The sequence below is a fragment of the Gadus chalcogrammus genome, chromosome 17, assembly GCF_026213295.1.
Source record: "Gadus chalcogrammus isolate NIFS_2021 chromosome 17, NIFS_Gcha_1.0, whole genome shotgun sequence".
Classification (NCBI taxonomy): Eukaryota; Metazoa; Chordata; class Actinopteri; order Gadiformes; family Gadidae; genus Gadus; species Gadus chalcogrammus.
In genome coordinates this window covers 11,958,954-11,978,659 of record NC_079428.1, presented here as the reverse complement: position 1 = coordinate 11,978,659, position 19,706 = coordinate 11,958,954, and the positions used below count along the sequence as shown (strand labels likewise).

At 46.3% G+C, this 19,706-nt stretch overlaps 1 protein-coding gene across 1 annotated transcript in view; it reads right to left on the bottom strand.

Annotated features, from left to right (window-relative positions):
• Nucleotides 1-1,827: 1,827 nt before the first annotated feature.
• LOC130370484 (uncharacterized) overlaps nt 1,828-19,706 on the bottom strand; it is a 45,542-nt gene continuing 27,663 nt past the window's right edge. Inside the window, exons 14-36 of the mRNA XM_056576232.1 lie at nt 19,532-19,566; nt 19,284-19,439; nt 16,532-16,654; nt 16,141-16,179; nt 15,397-15,534; nt 15,206-15,302; nt 13,846-13,947; nt 12,243-12,277; nt 11,912-12,073; nt 11,519-11,653; nt 11,329-11,367; nt 11,104-11,247; nt 9,624-9,724; nt 9,471-9,506; nt 9,261-9,361; nt 8,758-9,095; nt 5,278-7,968; nt 5,086-5,155; nt 4,894-4,971; nt 4,508-4,720; nt 4,192-4,314; nt 3,975-4,090; nt 1,828-2,363 (exon numbers count right to left, since the gene is read on the bottom strand). Coding sequence (XP_056432207.1) covers nt 2,286-2,363; nt 3,975-4,090; nt 4,192-4,314; nt 4,508-4,720; nt 4,894-4,971; nt 5,086-5,155; nt 5,278-7,968; nt 8,758-9,095; nt 9,261-9,361; nt 9,471-9,506; nt 9,624-9,724; nt 11,104-11,247; nt 11,329-11,367; nt 11,519-11,653; nt 11,912-12,073; nt 12,243-12,277; nt 13,846-13,947; nt 15,206-15,302; nt 15,397-15,534; nt 16,141-16,179; nt 16,532-16,654; nt 19,284-19,439; nt 19,532-19,566 — 5,150 coding nt within the window. The 3' untranslated portion in view covers nt 1,828-2,285. The remainder of the gene's footprint in view (nt 2,364-3,974; nt 4,091-4,191; nt 4,315-4,507; nt 4,721-4,893; nt 4,972-5,085; nt 5,156-5,277; nt 7,969-8,757; nt 9,096-9,260; nt 9,362-9,470; nt 9,507-9,623; nt 9,725-11,103; nt 11,248-11,328; nt 11,368-11,518; nt 11,654-11,911; nt 12,074-12,242; nt 12,278-13,845; nt 13,948-15,205; nt 15,303-15,396; nt 15,535-16,140; nt 16,180-16,531; nt 16,655-19,283; nt 19,440-19,531; nt 19,567-19,706) is intronic.

Genomic DNA, 19,706 nt, shown 5'->3' with positions numbered 1-19,706 from the left:
TGACACACACAGTGAGGGGCGGTAGAGCTGTGTATGAACACACAGCTGCAAACACACCGCATGAAGTAAAGTGATGCTAGGAACAATGCTATAGCATGCACGACTGCCATTATATCAATTAGGGAGATGGGAGGGTTAGAGGGAGAATGAGCAAGAACAGAAGAGACGGGCTTATGGGAGACGGTATATTACTATCCAAATAACAGTGTTGGGGTAGTTGCTCAAAAAAAGTAATTAGTTACTTATTACTTCCGCAAATTGTAATGAGATTACTTTACTAGTTACTGCATTTGAAAAGTAACTTCACTACTTATTACTTTACTTTCCTGTTTCTTAATTTACTGTAGATACATGGACAAACATCATAGCCCTATCATCACTTGGTGTTTATTGTATAAATGTATACAAAATGGCATAAAACCATATGAAAGAACAATATCCCTGCCTGCACAAAGAAATATGCCTCACTGTAAAATCCACAAACAGGATAAAAGAGGCTATTGTACGGTCAATCAACACACAAATTTCAAAACACGGGCTTTGGGAAACATGAGAACAACATTCAAGTGGTCAATGAAAAATATAAAAATAAAGGTCACTTTATCCCAAAACGTTAAGCGGTGGTGACACATGTTACTTTGTAACATGTTGTTACTTTGTGATTGTCCAAAGGCTGGATGAACATGATCAATTTCACAAGCTATGACATTGTGTCTTCCTCTCACCCTCTTGCAGGAAAGAACCTTCTCACGTTTAAAGGAATGCTGTCTATCAAGTGCACCGTCATTTCTTTTTTTGTCATTTGTTCATCCTGTTTGTCCATGAAATCTACAGTAAATTAAGAAACGAGAAAAGTAAAGTAATAAGTAGTGACGTTACTTTTCAAATGCAGTCATTAGTAAAGTAACTTCATTACAATTTACAGAAGTAACTAGTAATAAGTAACAAAGTGCTTTTTTTGAGTAACTACCCCAACACTATTCGCAGTGTTGGGGGTAACGAGTTACAAAGTAACGGATTACAGTAAAGATATTACTTTTTGGGGTAACGAAGTAAAGTAAAACTAAAAATATTCTGAAGTAACTTTTGTTGTTGGCGGACCAAATGTCTGCGGTGGTGGACACATTATCCAGGGACTCTAAAATTATTTTGAGCTTCAATTCCATGTCGGAATAACACTTGTTCAGGTAATGGGCAAATGTTTTCCTGTCGGATGTTGGCTTGCGAGTCACGGATATTTTTATCGAATATTTATCTAAATCTGGGCAATTCAATAGTCGACAGGGGAAGCATGTCTTCTACAATGAACCCTGCAACCAGCCTGTTAATGTCTTTCTGTGTTACCTCCGTGTTACCAGCACACACAGTCAGCACGCATGCACGCACCTCTTAAAGAGATCAGAACTTTAAAACAGGCAAACATGGCTGGGGTAACGCAGGAATGCGCGTTCCTATAGTCTAGTAAAGTTGTGTAGTACTAGTTACCAATATTTTTAGTGTAATGCGTTACTTTACTTCGTTACCCCAAAAAGTAATATCGTTACTGTAATCCGACACTTTCTAACTCGTTACCCCCAACACTCAAACAAAATGTACACAAAACATTCACACGTGTACCAGGGCTGTCTGGCCAATCAGAAGCACCTCCAAACCGCAATACATCATAGGAAATTAAATGAAAATGTAATATGTATAGTATATATATGTATATATATATGCATTTACCATGTAAAATCAATACATATATAATATATACACATGCACACAAGTATTAAGATATTCATTATACATAACAAAATTTGTGTTTGTATTCCTGGTTGTCTATTTGGTGAAAGCCCAACATGGATCATCTGCTAAATATGAGAGTGTGCCAAACAACTCAATGACAGAAATTATTCAATTTTTGTTGACTTTTATTTAACATTGTTATTTGAAATCATTGAACATAACATAGTTTAATACATAGAGAACTTTAATAAAGCGGTCACACCATGATGACTCCTGTAAAAAGTAAAAAGTAGTAAAAAGTAAGTAAAAAGTAAGACCAGCGGCGTCTTCTATATCTTGAACGCCATCTAATAACGACCTGGGAAGTGCAGACCTCTTTCCTTCTGTAGTCTGAACGGTCAGAGTACACATCGTCCTTTTCTTTTGGCGCTAAACAAACTCATCTCCTTCTTCACACACTCAAAACGATATAAAAAATTATTGAACAACGTAGATGAGGCTCCTCCATATTCCGGTGAAACCAATGAAGAGACGGTTGTTTGTGGGCGGGGCTAGAGTCATTTGGGGGAGTTGCCAGCAGCAGAGCCTCCTGATTGGCTCCTGGATTGTTCCTCTTGGAGACCCTGGTAATACTTCTGTAAGAGGAGTAGTGAGTTTAGTGTGTGCCGCTGAAATACTTAACAGTCATGTATTTACAGCTTGGTTGATCACTGGGAATGTGTTAACCCAGCAATTGGAAGTGATTCTTCCATCAACATCCTCACGGAACAGACAGCGATTCATTGTTTCCCTTTCTTATGACAAATGAACTGTCAATCACTTCAGATAAAAGCATCTACTTAATGTCCTACATGCTAATGTTTATGTAAAATGTACAGCTCCAGTGTGCAGAGCCAATGGTAGCGATTCAGCTTTTCCCCCTCACCAGAATACATAATACTAGAAAATGCATTTCCTGCAGAGAATGCGGTGAGTGCTGTAGTACAAAATGAGGTTGAAAATATTTTTTAATAAAGCCACATTGATATAGACATAAAGAAATGTTAAATAAAGTGAAGGGATTTGAACAAAAGTTCAAATGTCTAAATGGAGTAAACAATGTAAAAATACACACCATTTAATAAAAAGTAAATGGTTGGAAACAAATAAAGTTGAATGAAATGAATGAAGAGTGCAAAGCATTGCTAGAAATGCAAAATGTATTGCCCTGCACACTGTGTGCGTGTGCGTTTATGAGAATAACGAGCCGCTGCGTGATTAAAAGTAGCTCAAGAGTGGAAAAAAACGCCCAATCTGGCAACACTGCCTGAACGCCCTCCAAAAGTAGCCAAATCTGGCGGGGAAAAACGCCCAATCTGGCAACGTAAATCAATGAGGCAAACTGAAAACGAAGCCGGCATGAAACTAATACTGATTCTGAATAAAGACTAAATGATATCAAAATTCCGGATATTATTGAAGGTAGTGTGTACATTTGTTAAATGGTTTGAACGAAGGCAAACGGTTGAAATTTGACCGAGTTACGATGTCTCAAGTAATTTAAGTGTCAGAATGGGCAGACGGCTTCAATGGGACCAACTGTAGAATTGGGTGACAGATTATACCACCAGGTGTGAGTGTGATTAGCCATTACAAGCCGTTTTGAAAAACTGCCTCTAGTCGCATCACAAGTGGGTGTGTCCACCAAGATGTACGACGGATAGATGAGCAACGTTTGCTACAGTCCACTGGGAAGGCTTGTAGACTGATCTATCCGTCGTATATCTAGGTGGACACGCCCACTTGTGATGTCAGAAGAGGCCGATTCTCAAAACGTAATGGCTAATAATCACACTCACACCTGTCACCTTTAAAAGGTGCTGAGGGTGAATCTCCAGGCTTCGCTTTGGAGGAGCTCAATCAGCGGCCCGGCCTTTCAAAAAAGACCATCATACCAGCTCTCAGGCCAAGTACTCATAACTTGAGCGGCGGTCGCAGATACAACAGGTCAGAAGAAGGGGTCGGGGAAGAGTAATCCAGACAGGTCAGATCCTACAATACCCACAGGATGTCAGTAGGGTAACCACTGGGTTATCTGGTCGTGTATGGACTAGGACTTTTTTTGGTTGATGAACCAAAAACATGAATTATTGGGAATATGATGGACACAAGCAATGAGAACTTTTGAGGGCTTGGGTAACTGACTTTAAGCACATTATTGAGCAATATGTACATGTGTATGTGTGTGCGTGTACGGGTGTGCCTGCCTTCAGGTTGTTGTAGTGACCCAAGCGGCTGCAGTGGAGTGTCCTGGCGCTGGTCTCGTTTTTGTAGAACACAGAACACAGATTACAGTAGAACCCAGGAACCACATGCTCCGACCCTAGAGACGCACGGATCAAGAGATGGGGGAAATAATAACGTCACCTCAAACATGTACACATGTCATTGTCATGGATATAATGTGTGTGTCTCTCCTCTCACCAAGGGGGTTGTTGGGGGTGAACGCGGGCAGGGTGTAGTCATTGGCCACGGAGGGAGAGTGAGAGCGGACTCTCACTCTCTTAGGCTCCACCCCTTCCTCCTTCCTCCTCACTTTACTGGACGCTACAGACGGACATACAGAAAGACGGTAAAGGCTGGGTAGGTAATTATGACCATTGTCTATCTTTACTATCTAGCTGCCATTCAATTCCTGGTGATAAGCATCAAACTTAAGACATTTTTGGGCCAAATCTTTCACACGCCTTTATTGTGAAGGCACAATATTAGGTACTTTATTCAGAAGAGAGAGATGTACCTTTCCTCAGAAGCCTCGTCTCCTCTGACCCAGTCTCTTGACCATCCCGGGTGGGGCTTTCTGCCATTGGCTCTGCTCCCTTGACGCTCATAACAGCCCCGGGCTCGCCGGCCAATAGGGAGGTAGCGTGAGCCGGGATGGGCGGGGATTCCTCTCCAGAGGGTTTAGCCGTTGCTGGTTGTTGTTGTTGTTCTCTCCTGGTGCATTTCCTCTCTGGAAAAAAAAAAGGAGGAGCCATGTTGGAAGATAAGTGAGTGAGTGAGTGAGTGAGTGAGTGAGTGAGTGAGTGAGTGAGTGAGTGAGTGAGTGAGTGAGTGAGTGAGTGAGTGAGTGAGTGAGTGAGTGAGTGAGTGAGTGAGTGAGTGAGTGAGCTGTAGCCTGTCTACCTCTTTTGCTGCGTGGCTGTGTCTCCTCCTCCTCCTCGTATCCCACCTCGCCCAAGGTCACGAAGCTCACACACTCCTCTGTGGGACACACGCTCAAAGGTCACAACCTCCACACACGGCAGCACTATCCTCCATCACAATCAGCCAATCAAATCCTCTGAAGTGGAATGGGCCAAGAACTGAAACACTCACCTGCTTGCTCCTCGCTTTGTTTACATTCACCAACGATGGAGGAAGACGCTTTCTCTTCATCACAGACCGTCTGTTTGAGGGATATAGGGGGAGTGAAGGACAGAATAAGAGCCTGTTATACAATCCCCATCCTCCTGAATACATGGATACAAACAAACTTTTTATCTGCATATAAGTTCACTTTTCTCTCACCTCAGTATTCAACCTGGCCTCTGATTGGTCGTCTGGAAGGGGCTCTGAATGTGTTGGCTCCTCCCCTTCCTGTTCCTCCTCAACAATCTCGTCCAGAGTGACCAACGCCTGCAGCTCTTTTTCTGTGATCCCCTCCGCTCTTCTTCCACTCTCTTCCTCTCCTCCAGGACCAACCTCTTCCTCATCCACCTCCTCCTCCTCCTCCTCTCCAACCTCATATAGGGTCACCAGCCCCTCCATTCCTTTTCCCAGCTTCCTCTCCTCCTCTTCCTCTCTCCTCCTCTCCTCAACTGCCTGCCTCTTCCTCAGCTCTTCCTCCTCAACTGAATCATCGGGGTAGTCCTCCTCTTCCTCACTGACCTCATCCTGACTCACCAGAGTGTTCTCCTCCTGCCTCTCCTTCTTCCTTCCGTCCATCACCTTCTTTGCTCCAACACCCTCGTTTACTTTGGGCGTTACGGTTTGCTCCGTGGTTTTCATCTTCTTTGCCGCTTTGTCTTCTGTCGCGGAGTCGCTCCCCGCGACCTTACGACCTCTCTCCCCCCTCCCAGGCTCTAACCCTGGCGGCTGTTCCTCCACTGGAGCCGGTTCCTCCTCGCCCCCCACCGAGTCCACCACCTGGTACAGAGGCTCCTCCCCCTGGGTGGAGTAAGCAGGCCTTCTGGGGGCTCTGGTCACTGTCGGTGCTGGGTCCCTCCGCTGGCTCCTTCTCCTAGGACCGGGGGGGTCGACGTGCTCCTCCACATGGGGGTCGTCTTCGGTGGAGTCCACCACCTGGTACACCTCCTCCTCCTTCACCCTCTGTTGACCTTCTTTGGCGGCCATTTTGGAGGTCCCAGAGACCGCCACCTCCTCTTTCCTCCCTCGTCCACTCCTTCTCTTTCCGGCAGCAGGCTGCTCGTCACCTTGTGGCTCCTCCATGACTTGACGGGCCACCTCCTGTTCCTTCTTGACTTGCTCCTGCTTGCCGTGCGTTCCTTCAGGAGTGTCGTCAGGTACTACCTTTCTATCTTTTTCAGGCGTTGGGTCTTTGTTCGCTAGCCCCCGTCGGGGTCGTCCTGGTTGTTCTGCCGCTGGCGCGTCTTCCACCACGTCGCCCCCGATGGAATCCAACACCTCAAACACGGTTTCCTCTGGACTCCGCTTGCCGTCCTTCCTCGTAGGGGTTTTGGCCTTCCTTCCTCTGCCCCTAGTCACGGGAGGCACCGGGACTGCCTTCTCCACTGGTAGCTCCCCAGGGCTTTCCCTCTTCATGGTGGCTGTGGAGTGCCTGGTGGACAGCGGCGTGGTCGCTGGCGGCACGGGACTGGGGTGACCTCTCTTATATCGTCGCTGATCCATCTCAGGAGCCCCCGCCTCTACAGCGGGCCCCTTGTTGTCCGCCCCTTCAGTGGGGGCCTCGTTGCTCTGCTCCTCGGTACCCTGCTCCTCCTCTGAAGGTTCCTTGCAGTTCTTCTCTTTGATGCTCTGCTCCTCCTTGATGCTCTGCCCATTGGTATTCTGCTCCTCCTCTTGGGTTTCCTTGGACTTCTGCTCCTCCTCTGGGGTTTCCTTGGTCTTCTGCTCCTCCTCTTGGGTTTCCTTGGTCTTCTGCTCCTCTTGGGTTTCCTTGGTCTTCTGCTCCTCCTCTTCGGGAGGAGATCCTTCAACACAGTCCATGAGCCGGTTGATGTCTCCTTCCTCTGTCGATGCTCCGTTGAGTAAAGCATCAGCTGTCTCCGAAACTACCGATGGGATTTCTTCATTCACAGAAGGCATTTGTTCTTCTACAATTGTCACCTTCCCCTCTTCCAAAATATTCTCTTTGTGATCTGGGACATCCTGGAATGGCTCAGCTTCATCAGCGACTTTGGCCAACATTTCCTCCTCTTGGGGTTCAGAGTTTTGGCTCTCAGGGTCAGGGAGGCCTGGTATCTCAGGCTGGACCAGGGTTTGGTGAGGCGTCTCCTCACCACACTCTGGCCTCGAACGGAGCATCTGGTCGCTTGTCTTTTCATCACCCAGCTGCTCTTGTGTTTCATCCACCTCTACTCTGTTCTCCTTCATGTCTTCGCTGGGAGAGACGACCACATCCTTTCCTGTGAGGGTTAACTCTTGCTGGGCCTTTCTCTTCCCCTCTTCCTCTAGACATGGATCAGTGTGTAAGACATCCTTTCCTGTCAGTGATGCTGCACTTTTCACTGCAGAGGTCTCTGCTGCAATCATGTGGCCAGGCCTCGCCATGTCATCTTCACATACCATGGCTGCTTCACTTAGTTCCTCCTTCCTTCTGATTGGTGGACAGGCAGGAAGAGACTCCGCCTCCTTCGTGGTAGTGATGCGTGACCCTTCCTGGCTGGTAGGCGATGGAGTGTGTGTTGTGTCAAAAGCCTCAGACACCTGGGCAGAAGATTCTTCACACTTCTGTTGTGTGTTCTGTTCAGAAGAGGAAGGGACTACTTCTACCGGAGGAGGGAGAGAAGAAGAGAAGGACTTGGAGAGATCTGAAGACGATGAGGAGGACTTGGGGAGATCTGAAGAAGATGAAGAGGACTTGTGGAGATCTGAAGAAGATGAGGAGGACTTGGGGAGATGTGAGGAGGACGACACTGTGGCTCCAGACATGGATGAGGAGTGGGCTGTCGTTGAAGAGTTGGACTCCAATCCAGTAGACGTAGATGAGGAGGTGGTCTTGTGGAGCTTCATTGAGACCTGCTGGTTCCAAAGAGAGGAAAGAGTCTGAATTAGTCGCGCAGTGCTGTGTGTGTGTTGCCCTGGAGCGACGGCAGGAGAGAGAGCCTCAACGTTATCGCCAGAGAGCTAAACCCACGGGGAGGTCTGATTAGCTCGAGCGCTAGAACGCGCCGTTTACGTCACGCACGTGGAGATGTGTCCGGTGAGCGCCGAGGGATATTTTGTCTACGCATTAAAAGTTTGCGGAAACGGTTGAAAGCCGTGTGTCAGTGTGTGCACCCAGGGCCGGAGCACAAAATTCTGGGCCATGTATACAAGAGGTACGGATGGCCCCCCCCACAAATTCCCCCTACCAGCCCCCTGCGCAGAATTGATTGAAGAAATTGTTGACAAGGAGGGGGGGCATAACCGGTTGTACGTTTTTATTTTGAGGTGGCAGGGGGTGTTGTCGCAGCTGAATGTAACTAATAAAGTAACTTGAAATCTAAGTAAGTTACTTTTAAAATCAAGTAATCAGTAATGTAACTGAGTTACTATTTTAAGGAGTAACTAGTAATCAGTAATCGGTTAACTTTTTCAAGGTAACTGGCAACACTGCTCGGGAATAACAAAAAAACATCGGCAGACTATTTATATAACTAGCACAATGTAATACCTAGCCTAAATTAATAGAAAGTGTATTTGCTTAATTTCTCCAGTACCGATAGCAGCACCAAGTCAGTTGAGTTTATCGATACTGTGGCCTTAGAACCAACACCTCAACACATCCCCTATGCTGGAGACAAGAGAGCTAGGACGAGACCGTACCTCTCTCTGGCTTCCTTCCTGTCCACCTCGTCTCACTTCCTGTTCGACTCTGGCCTGTCGATGCTTGCGGATGGCCATAGCAAAGAAGCGGCACATCTCCTGACTCAGGGCTGGAGCCTGGGGGCCGGAGCCCGGGGGCCAGTCCTGGTCGTGGGCTGAGGCGCAGAGTTCTGCAGGGGCCATGGGGGTTAGGAGAGCAGGACCTGAGGGACCAGGCGCTGAGGGGCCAGGCGCTGAGGGGCCAGGACCTGAGGGGCCAGGCGCTGAGGGGCCAGGCGCTGAGGGGCCAGGACCTGAGGGGCCAGGACCTGAGGGGCCAGGCGCTGAGGGGCCAGGCGCTGATGGGCCAGGACCTGAGGGGCCAGGACCTGAGGGGCCAGGCGCTGATGGGCCAGGACCTGAGGGGCCAGGACCTGAGGGGCCAGGCGCTGAGGGGCCAGGACCTGAGGGGTCCGGTGGCGATTGGCCAGGACCTGAGGGGTCCTGTGGCGATTGGCCAGGACCTGAGGGGTCCGGTGGCGATTGGCCAGACTTTGCATGCTGGGGACTGTTGATCACTGTCCTGACATCTATTTTCTGAATGCTTGACGTGAAATCGCTTACCCTGAAATAACAAAATGGTATCGTTAGATCTGCTTTCAGTGACTGTAAAAGTCTGCAACCCGAAAGATGTTGACAACGTTTCTAATCGATAAGGAGACTGAGAGACTCACGATTTCCACACTTTGTCTACAACCTCCCGATTGGTCCTGTAGGAGAGACAATTTATTTATTTAATATACAGACACACTCGCACTCACCTATAAACAACATGTTAAATCTTATGTCGGAGTGCTAAGATGGGGGCAAGGAATGAAAACACATACCCATATTGAACTGGAGTCCTCCCCTTTTTACCATTGAGCTTATACAACACTTTGGACATCCTCTTAATATCGGGTCGTCCCACAACGAGCCGGAAAACCACCTACAGAGAGAGAGCATGTTTTTGTTGTCATTGTACGTACCCGTCTCATACCCATCTACCTACCTGTCCGTCTACCCGTCTAACCTACCTGTCTGTCTACCCGTCTAACCTACTAGGGCTTGGACTCTGAACTTCGTTATTCGAATATCAAAAAATAAATAAAAATTCAAACGAATATCAGGCAGCCCTTAATATTCGAACCTGTTATGTGCAGGCCAAGAGGGAGAGACGTCGGAGAACCCGACGCAGTCAATTCATAATATTGCAATGACCACGGAAGAGGTAGTGCATAAAGTATCTATTAGACAGCGAATTATTAGAAACCTAATAAACTGTTGGAACACGGAAGACCGGTAACCAAAGCAACGCGGTAAACAAACCCCGCAAAGCCCAATCCAGGTCTTACCGAAGGCATTTAATGGTCAAAAATATTATTAACAAATATTCTAATATATTTTAATATTACTAAACAAACAAACTTAGAATATGATTTTTGGGCAAAAGTCAAAGCCCTACTACCTACCTGTCTGTCTACCCGTCTACCTACCCTCGTACCTACGGCCGAATCACAGCAGCGCTTATATAGAGCGACAACACTGCTCCCTCTCATGTGATATTGCTTAAATATATACGGTAGGTATAAATTTAAATTATGACATGTTGTATACCACTGTATCGCACTGGGAGGGGCTAGAACACAAGGAAACCGCCCAACTATGATCTTCTTTTACCAACATCTCTGTGTGCCTTTGCTTCAGATCAGGGCCGCCATATAACGGATCAACGACAAGGTTGTATCCTTCCTCCACACGACGCATACTTTTTATGTGGAAGTTGTGCTTTTTTGAAGCCCTGCTCTTTTGTGACACGTTATACCACCAGGTGTGAGTGTGATTAGCCGTTACAAGCCGTTTTGAAAAACTGCCTCTTACCCAGTGGACTGTAGCAGACATTGCTCATCTATCCGTCATACATCTAGATGGACACGCCCACTTGTGATGTCAGAAGAGGCAGATATTCAAAACTGCTTGTAACGGCTAATCACAGTCACACCAGATGGTATAATGGGTCACCTTTAAAATGTTTTGGTTTTCAAATTCCTATAGTCTCCCGCCACCACAGAGACATTCTTTGGGGCGAAACCTGGAGTGGGTCGTTAACAGAGACTGAACACCTCTCAGGTGAACACACACTTCACAGATGAGCGTGCATCCTTTTTTCTCCTTTTGGAACGAGGAATTTTGCTCTACACAGGTTGAACGGTTTGGCCGAAATTAATACTGTAGGTCAGATTCATACCGTAGTTCATTCTATGCTACCATCCCCCTACCGTTCCCCCAACCCTTCTACCTGTCCAGTAGGACCACAGCGAGACGTACCCGGTTGGCGAGGACTAGGCAGCTGACCCAGTTGATGCGTGCTTTGTTCGTCAAGTGGTCAAAGATGCACCTCAGCTCTTTCCTGCTGCAGTAATCCATCTCCTTCAGTATCAGCTGGTCCTGGTAACCAGGCCCCTCAGAATCCTGAAGCACAACACAGAATGTTTTAACACCACTCAGACTGCTTAACCACCACACAGACTGCTACAGCCGCTAAAAACGTACCACATTGGTCCATCCCAGCAGTCTGTTGTACAATTGCAGCTGCAAAGAGAGCATATATCATCTGTCGATTAGATCACATTCATAATCTGTCATGACATCACATAAATAACTTGTCACGGCATCACACACACAATGTCATGACAGTACATCAACCAGGCATAATTACAGATTGTATTCTCTGTGTCTATACCTCTGAGGTGCAGGGCTCAAGATGGTCCAGGAGGAAGTGGAGGGTGAGGTCAGATCCTCCGATAGTGAACGGCTTGTGGAGGAAATCTGAGACAAACTCCTTACACTTCAAAGCGTTGTCAAAGTGGATGAAGGCCTGAAGACGAGAGAGGAGGAGAAGAAGAAGTGAGGAGGAGAAGAAGAAGTGAGGAGGAGAAAGGAGGAGGAGATGAGAGGGGAGGAGGAAAGAGAAGAAGAGGGGGAGTGGAGGTAAAATAAGAGAAGGAGAGATAGGAGGAGACATTAGAGGATGGAAAGGAGGCAAGACGGAAAAATAATGGCGGACAGGAGGCAAGGACATAATAATAAGGACTTGCATGACATCGAAACACAGTTTGTGGGTGTGCGTGCGTACCCTTCTCTGCAGAGGTAGTATCACTACGGAGTAGTACACACGGCTGATGTCCTTCTCCACGAAGTAAGGCCACACCTCATCCACGAGGTCCATGTGGCGGTACGAGCCTAACGCCAGCCCTGTCACCATGACGCTCTGCGTAGTCAAATTGGTCTCCGCCCACTTCAGGACAGAACCAGTTAAGAGAATAAAATAATTAGAGAGGTGTTGCACACTGCCCCAACAGACACTAACACGGTCAGTCTGAATAAAAGGTCAAATTAGGGCCTAATGGGGAATTAATTTTCTTAATTGTTGGGATGCATGCGGACAGACAGACGGACCGACTCACCTCAAGGTCTTCTGGTCCGTTCACCGTCCTGTGTGCTGAGAGGTCAGACAATAGCGACGTTAATCATTAATATTAGCAGGAGTCCATACAGCCCGGTTTGCTTTCTTTATCATTATTATGAATCAACACACATGAGGCTGGCATCAATGTTATAACCATAAACAATATTTGACACAGCTTCATTATCAATAAAGGGATGGTTCGCAGTAAATTCACCCTTGGGTCCTCTGCACCATGACGTCCAGCCAAATACCCCCTCAGTTTTTATCCCTTGGTCGAACATTGGTGAAGTTAGAGTTTTCAGTCGACTTGCTTAGTTCCTGCGCTAATGGAACCTGTCCTGTATCTTGTAAATGACCCCACTAATAATGCTTGGACTATTACAACACTTCGTCAGTAGTACAAACAGGGTCTGTACTCATAAAATTAGGCATTGTTCAATTTGTAAGTACACCAGGAGTATATTAAAGGAGAAATAATATGGTGTTTTCCCAACAAGTAAAGATAGTATATGAGTTTCAGAAAACTTGTTTTTTAAGCTGTTTTGTAGAAATAGCTTTTGGGAAAATAAATCTTGCCTACATCTATTCCCCTCTGTCCTTTCAGAATGCGCTGTTTCTGGTGTCTGTAGCTTTAATGCAAATGAGCAGCTGCCGATTGACTAATGAGCTGTCAGAGTGAACCACAGCATGGAGGAGAAGTGATTGTTGCCGTTTGCGGACTCCCGAATCTCTTATCTATATAATAATAATATGATATAATATATAGGTATTTATCTAATATTATATCCAATATCAGGGGCCAAAAGATATGTGCGCATCAGATGATATTATGAATCATAAAGACTGCGTCTGACGTCTCTGGTACTTCCACAACAAGTAAAGACTTCTAGTGGGGGTTTTCTCAGCCATGGTTGAGAAGAATTGGGGGAAAGGAACTTTGGTTTGACTCTCTGAAGTCCAGATTAAACCGTGACATGGAGGAGAAAGGGATTGTACTCCCGGAGCTAAACTGCCGGATTGCCGCCAAGGCTCTGGCGGCAGTCCGGCAGCTCTGGCAGGCTCCCTGTCAGTCAGTCACATGGCAAACTGACGAATTAGACATCTATTTTTGTATGGAATATCCATACATGTATGTAAAATGTACCCCCTTACTACGTAGGAGGGGGCGCTGAAACAGACTCGCTCGTTTGGTTACTGTAGGCGGGGTACAACACTCCATAGAAATGTATTGACAACTGAAATAATTGAATTATTTTAGTTGTCAATACATTTTTAAGGAGGGTTGAATTCACTAGCTTTTTTCTTACAGTTAAAAAAAGAAGAAAAAGCTTCTGAGGTGGTATTTGGCTGGATGTTATGTTGCAAAGGACCTGAGGGTGAATTTCATACGAACCATCCCTTTAATATTAAGAAACACGTGATCTTAAGTGTCATAAATAATAATAATCAATGATTCCCCCTCCAACCATCCAATAATTGAATCATCAGAATCAACCTGACCATTACATTATTAAATCATTAAAAAAAAAAAAAAAAATGGATAAAAAGATGTCAGTCCACTTGAAGATCAGAAAACAACATGGATAGTTAGGGGGTCTCACCAGGGGTGTAGAACTGGGGGGACAGGGTGGGATAGAATATGGTCTGGTTGGCCACCGCCATCAAGAACGCATCTTCACGCCCTGCCTTGTGTTGGTCGAGGCCTGGGGGGATATATTATCAACCTTTATTTAAACACAGGGGTATGCACCACACACACACACACACATCTGGAGATCAAGGACACGTATGTTCGAATGCTGTTTATCGACTACAGCTCAGCATTCAAAACGGTCCTCCTGACCAGACTGGCTGAGAAGCTCCTCCTCCTCGGACTGACACCGTCCCTCTGCAGCTGGGTTCTGGATTTCCTTGCAGACAGACCCCAGACAGTCAGAGTTGGTACCCGGACATCAGGCACAAGGACGGTGAGCACAGGGACCCCCCAGGGCTGTGTGCTGAGTCCGCTGCTGTACACCCTCTGACTGTGACTGACTGTGCCTCCACCCAGCGCAACACCACAATCATCAAGTTTGCGGATGACACAACAGTCATCGGACTGATCACTGGTGGGGTGGAGACAGACTACAGGGATGAGGTGGCTCAGCTGGTGTCCTGGTGCCACACAAATAATATCTCCTTAAACACTGAGAAGACTAAGGAGTTGATTATCGACCCAAGGAAGAGGAGAGACCAGCACAGTCCATTACACATCGGCGAGACTCAGGTAGAGAGGGTGAAAACCTTTAAATTCCTCGGCACCTACATCAGCGAGGACCTCTCCTGGTCTCACAACACCCAGCACATTGCCAAGAAGCCTCAGCAGCGGCTGTACTTCTTAAGTAAGCTGAGGAAATTTGGACTGTCATCCAAACTCCTCAGCAACTTATACAGGTGTACAGTGGAGAGCCTCCTGAGCAACTCCATCACAGTGGGGTTTGGAAACTGCACGGTACAGGAAAGGAAGGCTCTCCAACGTGCGATTAAAACGGCACAATACATCTGTGGAGCAGCCTTCCCATCAAACAAAGAGGGCACACAACATCACCAAGGACACTACACAGTCCCAGCACACACTGCCACTGCTATCTATTGTGTAAAGACAGTATGTTTAGACTAGAGGATCGATATCTACAGTGTAAAGACAATATCTTTAGAATGGAGGATCGAAATCTAGTGTGAAGACAGCATGTATAGAGTGAAGGATTGATATCTACAGTGTAAGGATGGTATGTGTAGAGTGGAGGATTGATTTCTACAATGTAAAGACAGTATGTGTAGAGTGGAGGATCGATAAATAGATAGATCAATAGGATAGAGTAATGGATGCGATCTGCAGTGTGAAGACATTAACAAGCGCATGAGGTTGAGGTGGGGTGCTGTTGCATTGTGTGCACTAGGTGGTGCTGTTGTGTCACGTACCAGGACGCGAGATATGGATTTCCCAGCTCAGTGGAAATGTGGACAGCCAGACACCGAATCGGTCTGCATCCTCCACCGTGACAAATTCTACAAATATCTACACACACACGCACACACACATAAAATAATGTTTCAGGTTGCCATGTGTTAAGCAAATTAGGTAGAACAGATCAGGAAGTGCATGTTTGTACCTTGCCAATCATCGGCAGGTAGTGCCTGACTCCTCCGGTATTGATGAGGACTTTATGGATGTCGTCCATCGAGGATTTGCAATAAGGAATGTTGCTGATGAACACCAGTCTGTACTCCAATGTAGACTCATCATAAAGCTAGACCACAGGAAGTAGACATTCAACACCTAGGCTCGATTCCATTAGGATGTTTCTCTCAATCCCCATTGTGCAAATTTCAAAGCCCCTTAACCCCTTAAGGAAACTTCATCTCCAACATTGGACAATGCGTGGGTCTTGAGGGTACAGTAAATACCCTGTACAGTACAGGGTATAGTAAAAGGAGGTTTTACTATACCCTGTTTACCCTGCTTTATTACCTCATTGGATTCGGTAATAAAGCCAGAACCTTTTTCGGACAAGCACATATTCCTGCTGATCACACCGCCTTACAGACACAGGTGACTGTATTGATCCCGGATGAAGTTCATCTCAAAATAAAGTGCCAACAAATTGCACAGGTCCTCTGGTTCCAATAATTAACAAAAACAAAAGCAGTGCAGATCTCACAATGACTCACACACTTCGGTAGTGGGAGGAGTTAAAGAGTCTGATGGCCAGTGGAATGAGGGATTTCCTGTGGCGCTCAGTGGAACTTCAACCAACTTTAAACTTTTATTTCATTTTAACAAACGTGTTTGCTAGGAAGACTGAAGGTTGTGATTGTCCCAGATCGCAGTGGGAGTGTGGGTGTGTGCGTGTCACCTTTTCACTCCAGCGCAGAAGATGTTTATAGAAGTCGATCTGAAAGGCAGTGAGGGGTTATTACAAGGGTTGCAGCACCTCCACTACACGACAAACCACCTCCACCAACAAATTCAGTTTTCAAAATATCACGACTGTGCCTGTCCATGTAAGCGGCTGCATTCAATCTTACATATAAACTGTACATAGGCTGCCAATAGACAGATTTTGTATACTATAGAGTAATATAAAATGTAATTATAGATTACAAGCAAGAAAAACAGGGGCCGGTCTCAGTGGAAATAGGGGGCTTTTTTACGTCAGATTAAGCCCAGTATTCACATCAAATCGTTTCAAGACCTCCATTGATTCAGAGAATGCAGTTTTCCTGTGTGTGAGTTTGGGTGTGTACCGGAGATTCAAGGGCGTTTTCCTTCAGAAGGTGAAAGCGGACAGTTTTGAAGTTCAAGAAGGCTTCCATCATCAGCGCCTCAATCAGGGATGCCATCCTATTGGCCGTCATGGTTACAAACGCCTGGATACAGAAAGCAGTCGGCATAACTAAAAGAACAACAATGGCACTGATTCCCTAGACACAAATAAACAAACTATAACGGAGACCATCAGTGCGGTATCGTGGTGCAACGGTTCACGGGTTACGCCTCGTGCCCACTGCACCGTCAGTCAAAGGACTCAGAAGGCGTGGCTGACGGATGGGGGAGGTTTCCAGGGTCGTTAGACGCCGAGTAGTGTCACAGTGCTTAAATTTGCATATGTGATATGATTGGATGACTGATCCGTCGCTGCCGGAAAAGTTAAAAAAATGTCAACTTTTTGACAGAGCCTTCAGCGGACGGATCCACAATGCATTGCGCGTCCGTCCCCATTCAAAGTCAATGGGGATCAGTCAACGGACGGAGGCAGTTGGCACGAGGCGTTACGCTACATGCCCACTGCACCGTCAGTCAACGGACGTGGGAAGGCGTGGCTGACGGATGGGGGAGTAGTCCTTGCAGAGGCATCCGTCAGCCAATCAAATCGCTTCGCCGGGTTCTTCCCGCTTCTTCCTGCTTGTTGCGTTGTCAAGATGACCCGCTTTCCCGCTTTCCAGTATCGTCAGAGCCCGAGTCGCGTCACAGTGCTTAAATTTGCATACGCGATCTGATTGGATGACGGATCCGTCGCTGCCGAAAAAGTTGAAAAATGTTCTACTTTTTGGCGGAGCCAAAGGCTCCAACGGGACGGACGGATCCACAATGCATTGCGCGTCTGTCCCCATTCAAAGTCAATGGGGATCAGTCAACGGACGGAGGTAGTGGGCACGAGGCGTCACCCGTGAGCCGTACGGATCGACCCTCACGGTTCGGGACGCAAGTGATCCGCGGATCGGCTGATAAAAAAAAAAGTTGTGTGTTCACTTGATCAGCGCATTTTTTGAGGACAATTCCGGTATTAAAAACATCATCAAGTTTCGTAGCAAATACAGTTTCTGTTGTGTTTTATTTGGCGTTCGGTAAATCCCATTGAAACGGAAACCGGAACCGGAACCTGACATATTTATGTTTGGTTGTAGTCTTTTCGCTCGGTTCTCCGTATGAACAGTAGGACTAGAACCGAGCAAAAAGACTACAACCAATCTCCCTTGCAATGAGCAATGAGTCTTCCAACCAAAATCAATGGATTTACAAAATGAAGAATAAAACACGACAGAAACTGTATTTCGCTACCATACTTGATGAAAAAAAAAAAAGAGGATGGGGATGTCTGCGTTGCCTGGGGGTGTGGACTCTAAACACTCCCCAGGCAATGCAGACATCCTGAATTGTAAATCCAGGGTTAGGGATTATTTACTATCCATGTTAAAAGAAGAAGGAATAATGCCTCAGATTGCAATTTTTTAAAATATTGACCATGCTTAAAGGAAGCAGGATTATTACCAATTTTTTCACTTTATTTTGTTTTTACACATTTGAAGATTTTATTTAAAGTCACATTTGTCTTGTTATCTTTATTGTTGTTGTTGATCAAAAAATGATCCGACCTGTGACTCAAAAACCGTGACACGATACGAACCGTGAGTTTTGTGATCCGATGCACACCTAGTGCGGTACAAAGTGACATGGTTGCAGGTTTAAAGTAGAATGTATGATTCAACAAAACAGAGCTCCTCCTAATCCCAGGGAAAGACTGACCACACATGGACTTGTTGGTCAACGTCGAGAACATAACTGTATCTCCGTCTACAACTGCCAGAAACCTTGGGGTGGTACTGGACAATCAATTATCCTGCACTGCAAACATCACCGCCCGATCCTGCAGATTTGCACTTTACAACATTCGCAGAATCCGGCCCTTCCTCACAAGAGAAGCAGCTCAGCTTCTTGTCCAATCACTGGTCATCTCCCACCTCGACTACTGCAACTCACTCCTGGCTGGACTTCCTGCCTCTGCGATTAAACCTTTGCAGCACATCCAGAATGCGGCAGCGCGCCTCGTGTTCAACCTACCGAAGTTCTCCCATGTGACCCCCCTCTTCCGGGACCTCCACTGGCTCCCGTAGTAGATCGCATCAAATTTAAGACGACGGTACTGGTATACAAGGCAGTCGATGGAACTGCCCCTGCCTACCTCCAAGCATTGCTAAAGCCACATACCCCAGCTCGATCCCTCCGCTCAACTACCTCAGCTGGAAGTCTGGAACCACCATCGCTAAGAAGTAGCAAAGGCCGTTCAGCAAAGTCACAACTTTTTTCGGTTTTGGGAACTCAGTGGTGGAACGAACTCCCTGACGCCCTCAGGACCGCAGAGTCACTCACTGTCTTCCGAAAAGGACTCAAGACTCACCTGTTCAGAGTCCACCTCGACTCTGCATAGCCACCTTTCCACTTCTGACCACCATTGTGCACTGGATTGTATTGTATTGTATTGTATTACTTAACTGTGTAGCAACTGCAGTAGCTGCTATCATGTCTGTAACACGGGGAATTGATTGACCTAGCGATTGTGGTACTTGCACTTGGTTCTATGAACATCCTTTCTGTACCGACAGCGATATATTGATGCACTTCTTATGACAAATGTACTTATTGTAAGTCGCTTTGGACAAAAGCGTCTGCTAAATGCCCTAAATGTAAATGTAAATGTAAATTATGTTTCAACTTTACCGTGGAGTTGTCAGGAAGGATGAAGCATTTTTCACGTTGGATGTTGCCAAACTTCTCCAAAACTTTTGTGATCGAAGTAGCAGTGTAAACATCGTATTTTATCTCTGGCAGATCAGTCACCATGATGGTGGCACCACTGGTGGCGTAGTATAGGAACTATATCGAGAGAGCAGCAAAGAGACTGAGATTAATTATTGGCCGTGTGTGCATGCATGAGTGTGTTTGTTTGATACCGTTATTAGACCTACGTTATTCCATGTCCAACACTGAACATCCAGACATTCTGTTTAAATGACAGAGAGAAAATAAGCACTGTAAATAGTCAGCAAGGTGATGGTTAAAATGGTCAAAAATCACTAAAGCACACTATGCCCAAATCTAACCCCGGGCTGAAGGTACTTATTGATGAATGATGGGGGTAGA